General features: G+C 33.1%; 1 protein-coding gene across 1 annotated transcript; it reads right to left on the bottom strand.

Annotated features, from left to right (window-relative positions):
* Window positions 1-1,673: 1,673 nt before the first annotated feature.
* Window positions 1,674-6,491, bottom strand: LOC130630393 (uncharacterized). Its single transcript, XM_057443888.1, has 7 exons — window positions 6,036-6,491; window positions 5,763-5,941; window positions 5,529-5,646; window positions 5,294-5,444; window positions 4,938-5,076; window positions 3,523-4,799; window positions 1,674-3,384 (listed from the first exon to the last, which is right to left on the bottom strand). Exons 1-7 carry the CDS (start codon window positions 6,489-6,491, stop codon window positions 2,861-2,863), a joined length of 2,844 nt encoding a protein of 947 aa, XP_057299871.1. The 3' UTR covers window positions 1,674-2,860.
* Between the last annotated feature and the right edge of the window lie 1,651 nt (window positions 6,492-8,142).

Genomic DNA, 8,142 nt, shown 5'->3' with positions numbered 1-8,142 from the left:
CTCGTGGCATTTTTGAATTTGATATAAAGCTTTGCCCTGACAGTCATCATTGTTGATTGTTGGTTCACATTTAAAGATTTAAAGAGGGGAAAAGAGTTATACAAACAAATAAATGGTAAGTCAGTTCTTTATTAATATTATTGATAAATAAACTTTTGGAATATTACAGTTTTATTGAGTATATAGCTACCTAGCTAGCAAAATGATTTTTATTTGCTGATATTGGCTTTTTCTCATTGTGAAGATTTTTGTTCTAAGAGAGCATTCTAAGACTGGTATTTTAATGTCTTGATTATCCCCTAGAATGAATTATCCAGGAAGATGTGGATTTAAGGTAAAAATTCAATGGATAGTAGCTAGCTAGCTAGCTATTATATAAGAAATGTAAAATGGGCCATTTTGTGTAAGCTGTTGACCAGCCTATTCAAAATATTATTTTGAGTCTCTAGCTATATCTATTAATGCTAAAAAAATTATTTCAACCTTTACGCCACTTTTCTCTTTTAAGTGGACAGGTAAACAAATTATAACTATAATAATATATATTTTATTTTTTTGTTTGCAGACAAAAGTTAAATATATTCTTGCGGTCGGAACGTTCTCCTTCGTTGCTCTCCGATGGGGTACAAAGTGGGCTTTTCACAGTCAAACCTTCACAATAGAAATCTTAAGTAAACAGAATTTACAAGCAAAACGGCGTTAAAATGTCACGAAATGGCAAAAATTAAGCAGTATCTAAAACATCTATATTATAATACCCGTATACGTCTGTCTGTCGCGCAAAATGGTACCGCAAGTAGCGACACGCGTGCAATGCTGTATAAAAAGGACGAGCGAACCCGTGGATTTTTCCAACGGCCACCGACTAGTATTAAAGATTTGACTAAAAAAAAAGAATTCTTCGAAAAATCCAGTATTGTATTTATAAAGGTTTCGCTACAAAAACATTACGATTACGGCATTTGTACACCATTTCATAATGGCTGCTTAATGTGAATACTGGCCCATGATTGGTTCAACCAGTATTATGACGCGAATCCGACCGCAAGAATAGAAAGGTGTGACTTTTTACTGCCTGTCAATTATTCAAATTTTTCCTGTATGTAACTGCGCTACATTTTGTTCAAAACGTCTCTCCACTGTAAATTAAAGATTATATGCTCATATATATAATATAATATAATTTGCAACAACGCAACAATTCTTAAAAAAAAATTTCTACTGGGCAAAAATTGACTCTGTTATGATTTGTTTTATAAATCAAGTTCCTTTTTTAAGGCAGCACAATATTTTAATAATGTTAAAATATTTTTGTATTTTGCCAACTCATTCTCACTTTTTGGGATCATTGACAATGCTGTGCTGTTTGTGCCAATGCAGCTCAACTCCAAGTTCTTTAATTTCTTTTTTATATTTTCCTCTGCCAATTTTAACTTCACCTCAACTTCTGCTATAATTTGCAGGTATTTTTCTTTTGCTAATTGACATGGATTAGCCTTCATTTCCTTTCTGGTTTTATTGTACTGGTATATTAGTGGAATGTCCCCAATAACAGCTTTCATCATGAGAGAAGTTCTTGACAGCTCAGAAGTGGATGATGAGGTGGGACATAGAGGTGGTTGGAATTTAAAACCTGTAATGTTTTCTTGTTTTTTTTGTGTTTCAGGTGATGAGATATTGGTAGCATTCTTATAAATTGGTGATAATTGATGCAGGGGAGTATTTAAATTGGTTGCAGAAACAGCATGTGGTGTTGAAGCAACTTGTGGCGGAAATAAGGAGGTTGGTGTTAAGTTGTTTTCAGTGCTAGTAGTGGTAGTATTGTGTTTGTTAGCTTTTGGAGTTGTGATTGGACTTTCTACGTAATTTTCAAATCTTTTTAAACTTTTCAGTACCATCTTTTTGTCATCTTTTCCAGTTACTTTCAACGCAGGTACACAATGCTTATTAACTAAGCATTTTTCCCACAATCTAAAGGTATAACAGTTACACATATAAAATATACATACATTCTCAGCCATTATATGCACAATGGTAAGGGTGTGCAGAAATTACCATGATTCTTCGTTCATGGTAATTTCTTATTCATTATTTTCAAAAAGTTTTATGTACCTTACATCTAGTTTTTGTACGCAAATAAAGAAAGTATTGTAAGCGAAATATTTTGACATCAGATTTGTAATAATCAAAATAGGTATATATACAAAGGAAATTGACAGTTAATAAACTTTGTAAATTTTTTTGAAAGGTTAAACAATGTCAAAGTATTATAAAAATTGTTGATAATATAATTTAGCACCAAATAGTAAAATTAAGACACTTGAAGTTTTAAAATGTTTTATTATTTTAAATTGCTTGCATCAACATTGCTAGGTACTGCAAGAAAGAGCTAAATGTGAACACCGTTGAAGGTATTGTTCTTCCTCTTTTAGTGTTGACGATCGATAATGATGAAGAATCAAGGAACTGTCACCAGGTAGAGAATCAACACTTTTAAATATAATTCCATCACTGGTTTCTTCCCACCATTTATGTGAATCCAATAGAAAGTCAGCTATTCTTTTCAAAAAGCATTCATGATCATTTGGATATTTCTCTATCCAAAAGAATGGTATCACGGTCCCTGTTATAAAAATACTACACAATAATATTAAGCAAAAAAACGCATTTTATATTTTTTATAAATAATAGAACTATTGCTGTTTTCTTCATTAATGTAAATACTTCAGCCATAGCAATCTAAAAATTAGGGCGACGTCAATTTTAATTTCACCATCATTTCATGGCAGTTGATTAGTTGATTGAAAGGACGTTCTGTTCTATGTAACCAGAGCACAAATAACATAATCTTTTTTATATATTAAATGAAAAAAACAAAGTATAAAGTCAAAACGTAAAATATCGATAGAACATTGGGTAAAATATAGAACCTACCTGTTGAATGTCTCTGTATTCTTTGGGAAAGTTCCTCAAATGATTTATCTTTGCTCACTGCATTTTGGCCTGCACCTAATTTTATTGCGGCTTGCATTCTGATCAGGGCATTACATATGATGTTTTCTGGATGGTTATTTGATGTAAGTTTAGTTACGGTCTTGATGGGATTAAAACTAGCCTCTTCTTTTTCAGTGTTGGCTGTACGACCAGAAACAAGACGTAGCTGTGTGCCAGAATGTCTGATAATTGAATGGTAATACACACCAAAAAATTTCCTCTTTGTCAGTGATGTTAATTTACCACGGATATGGAGTTTTATCAACATGGCGTGGTGGTGTGTTGCAATTATCAAATGCAGAATACTTGGCATACTTCTTCTATTTGCTGGCAAGTACAATATTTCCTGGATCTTTGAAAGTGAGATCAGCAGTTTCAATGCAAAGTGGCCTAATAACAAGAAAAGACTAGTTTATACATTGGTGTAAGTTATATTTGTTATGTTTCTTTTGGTCCCATATTCAGGTGCAACTAAATCTTCAGATAATAATACTGTAGCCCTAATTTAGAAATATAGTAAATATTTACCTTCTAAATTTTTTAATGCCCAATTTGTTACGATCAGCAGGCTTCTTCTGTAATCAGAGGCATTTTTTGCTTCCTTGTTATTAAACGAAGCCTCAATTATTTCTAATAAAGTCTTCTTCTTTGCACCTACATGATGTGGAAGCTCACAGTAGATATTTTTAATGTAGTTTGACACATCACGCAAAGGTTCATTATTTAATATCTCGTATCCCTCAAGGTTGAGCTCACTCAAAGATCTATGGGACTTCCCAAACATGAGGGCTGGCAACCTTTGAATTCCATGCATTTCCTCTTGAAGCAAGTTGTTTAACTCCTTTGTAGGGAGATCACAGGAGAACTTTATTTTTCGTTGATGAAGTTCATTTATCAGCTCATGCTTCTTCAATCCATTGTGTAACTTTACTGCTCCACTTTTAAGTTTATTACATGATTCGACAGAAGATAAAGCATGACTGACCCGATCTTGCAAGGACAGATGTTGTTGTTTAAAAGTATGTACAAGACTGCTAACACAATCAGCGTGTACAGAGCATGAATGGCAAAAAAAATTGCCACCTTTTTGCTGCCCAACTTCAAATGCCGCTGCGGGACTGTCACCCTTGAAAAATCTCATTACATCAGTTATACCATGTCCAACACTTTTCCTCATTTCTATGATATCTTTGCAGCGTTCATTTGAATATAAAAGCTGCTGGTCAGTTGCAGGACATCTGGCCAAAATGTAAAACTCCGGCTTTTCAATCACAGCTTGCACATTTATTTTTGTTTTAGTATTTTTCATATACTCGTCATCTGTGAGAAATAACGCAGGGTCGTACATACATGCAACAAGCATGAGGACATGGCTGTGGCTAGCTATAGATGACCCATCATGCCAAAACATCAAATGACGCCTCCTTTCAAAACACTTCAAGGTATGTACATACTCTTCTGAAGGCATTTGTTCACTGAACTCGTTAATTCTTTTTAAGTTAAGAATCAATTCTTCTTGTGTCATGTTTTCATAATCCTTATCAGATCTTAGTCGCATAAATGGCAAATGCTTTTCCAACATGTTTTTTCTTATTTCTGTTAAAGGCATTTTCCGTCCACTAACCTCAACAGTTTCATGTATTATCTTGTCTTCTTTTAAAATTGCTTTGGTGAATGACTGTGGCACAATCAGATCTCCAAGTGAGTATTCCCCTGTGGTTATTTTATCTTTTAGTTTTTCATTAACTTCTTTGTTTGTTGTTTCCACGGGAAAGGACATGTTCTTAAAGTTAGGGATGTCCAGTCTAAAAAAATTGTGTCACTTTTAAATAAATTGTTGCTGTGCAAACCTGCTAGATTAAAAAAAAGACTACACAAGAACTAGAATTATTGATTTTAGCAGTTTCTAAAAATGTGTGATTCCGATGTATAATAATACTAACTTCCGTTTTTTTCTTCTCACTTTAGTAAATTCAGTGCTAAGTTGGTTTGCTGTTACACAGTTTCGAAACCTGGTCAAATTGCATCCATTGTTAATTAGCAGTTCTTTTAAAACTTGCCCACAGTTTTGTGGTTGAATACCTGAATATAGATACTAAATTGGTAAGTTAACTTGCTACATGATAAAAAGATCTTACAAGCATGACGTTCAAAAACGTGGAGTTACAAACCACAAATTTTCATGTCTGCTATCGAAACCAATTTATTGAAAAGGAAATAGATAACCACGTTTTTGTATAAGAACATGCAAGACCACATCAAGTTTTATAAAATAATTAAAAATCGAAGGGAGACTGACCATTACTATTAACTAATTTATGTCGTCTTGCTAAATCGCTAAAATTAATCTGATGTCCTTCTGGATAATTGTTGATTTCTTCCAAACATTCGCTTTTGCTCCACTCGAAGTTTTCCAGCTGTCCGGTGTGGCTATGAGGTCTTTTAAGGCCCTTGAAAATTAAATAAATTTATTGATATTGGTATTATCATTACCTGAACAATATCATTCCGACAATTGAAACAGCATTCTTTACCTGTGTAATTTTTGCGACATTGTCATTTGTCCGTTTTACAGCATCGATTTTGCTTTCAAAGCTTAAATGCAACCGCAGTTTATCTCTGTTTCGTAACGAGATAGGTACTCCATAAGCACTAAAGAACAAGCAAAAAACAAACTTTTTAATGTTGCTTAATTTATATTTTAGATTAAGTATGCCGACTGTTATGTACTTATTGATTTTGGTCTAAATTAACAACAAACTTCATACCGTTCAACAGATGTTTCCGCCCACTGATGCTCAATATCTTTTTTCGCTGTGCGCAAAAGACATCGTTTATCGCTCTCCTTTTTCTCCAGCAACATTGTTTCAAACTGGGATGTAAACGAACTCTCGAATCTTGATGCAAATTCGTCATTAAGTCCGTTTACAGCTTCTGTCATTCGATTCTACGCGTAAAGCAAATAATTCACATATATTTATTTAAATACTTTGTAAATTTGTATAGATTATATATAATTATATAAAATATAACAGCCAAACCTTCATTTCCTTTTCCCTGAATAAGCCACTCCTCTCTGCTTTTATTTTAAACGAGTTTTTTTTCGCGGGAAATAACGCCAAAAACTGTTTAAAACTTTCTTGACAACCAAGACAGTTCTGAAGGCTGTGTGTCTTTCTCTTCTCCACTGATAAATTAAGCCAAGCTTTAAGCGAGAAGCATTCTAGCAACTTATTTCTTAAAGCAGTATGACGTTTCGCTAACCCTCGTACATTTTCAACGATTTTAGGGAAGTTGCGTGTAAAAGTGTTGTAGTCCACTCCGGTCACCAATTCACTATATTTTTCTTTTAGTTCGTTGAACTTGTGTTTGAATACACGTCCGTTATATACCTTTTTGTTTTCATTATCTTGTTTTTTTAAAGGCGTGTCTTTTGTCAAAATAACATACGCTCCGATTTTAACAAAGCCACAGCAGAGCGGATCAACGACAGACATTTTATAGTGAACGCCACCAAAACGCTTGTGCACCGCCGTGTTTATTTTCCCGCCTAAATTATTTATTTTTTGCCGCCCCTGATATTACTGAAACCTTATTGGGTGGAATAGCCGATTCTTATTCGTTGTCCGGCGATTTTATGTCTGCGTTTATTTTTTCGCAACATACATTCAATCAAAATGTGCATTGGCTACATTAAAGCTACTTCGTCCCTGTGCAACCTTTGAAAATGGCTGCTAAAAACAATTCAAATCTTGGTAATAAAACAACATAAGAAAATTAAAAGTGCAGTACAAATTTAAGTTAACAAATAATTTATTTATTTATTTAATAAAAACGTGATTAGCCTAATAGTTGCTAAAAAAATAAAGCTAGGAGATCATTAGGTAAAAAAAATTAACTAAAACTTGAAAATAAGTTGCCTAAACATTTAGCAATTTACATCAAAAAAGCGCTTTGTCCTGATAGGTCTTCATCCTTACACCGTAAAAAAATGGGCTACATTCTTTCATAATTCTTTCATATACTAACTATAAAGTAAAATTTAGAAGCACACCATGCATTGCACTTATCATTAGGCTACTAATAATGCTTTGCTCTACCATTGAGCTATCCTTTTATGTAAAGGAACTGGATTTGAACCAGCATCAAGCATGTTAAAAATACATCCTTTAAAAAGCAGAAATTTCAGAAAGGTAATTGTTGCAGTTCTACAAGAATTGTACTTTGATATAAAATATCTGCAGCATACTGTAAAAAAATAACAAATTTTCGCACTAAAATGAGCGGAACACATTTAAGCTTGGTTCCCACTGTGGTTTAACTTGGGTTTAAATATAAAACCTAAAAGGTTTTAAATGTGTTTTAAAAATTAAAATAAAACCTGAGCATTCCCACTGTTTTAAAAGCAAAAACATTTCTCTCTTTGTAGCCTTTGTGATTTATCAAAAAATCACTGGATATTTGCGAATAAGTTCGCTAAGATTCTCTTCCTGTACCAAACTTATTTATTTTCTGCCATTTTTTATTCTCTTTTCTGTCTTTAACGTGAAAATGCGCAAAATGTGCCCTAAAATCGTTGAAAACTCCTTTGTTGGTGCCTTTGAACTTTAAACCACAATATCAAAATTTTTTGATCTAAGGTTTTATTTTATCTGTGGTTTAAACAGGTTTTATGCCGAAAATTTTAAAACACGAACACGTTCACATTATGCTTTAACTATAAAATCTTATTTTAAACATACTTAAAACACACTTAAACCACAGTGGGAACCGAGCTTTACAAAACATTTTCTTAAAGGAAAAAATCTATATACTGCTCACCCTGTTTTATTCGTACACTGTATTTTGATATTTTATAAAAAAGCAACAACTCTGAATAAAAGTTAGTTTTGGACGGAAAATGTTGCCTAAAGCCGCTTTACCACGATCAAATTTTATATGACATAATATATGATCATTATAAACCACCTGCTCGTCTCATCATATGGACTGGTATTACACGATCATATATTGTGCATCAAATTTTACTTTCACTTCTTTTTCTTTATCAACTTGAGTGACAAGGACTTGCGCAACTGCTGTAATAACTGCAGTTGTCTCAAAAAAAGTAAAAAAGTAAAAAAAGAAAGTATATATTTGGTTAGGCGG

This window comes from Hydractinia symbiolongicarpus, chromosome 1, assembly GCF_029227915.1.
Source record: "Hydractinia symbiolongicarpus strain clone_291-10 chromosome 1, HSymV2.1, whole genome shotgun sequence".
In the NCBI taxonomy this organism is placed as follows: Eukaryota; Metazoa; Cnidaria; class Hydrozoa; order Anthoathecata; family Hydractiniidae; genus Hydractinia; species Hydractinia symbiolongicarpus.
The sequence above is the reverse complement of the archived record's forward strand: the minus strand, read 5'-3'. Positions and strand labels throughout refer to the sequence as shown.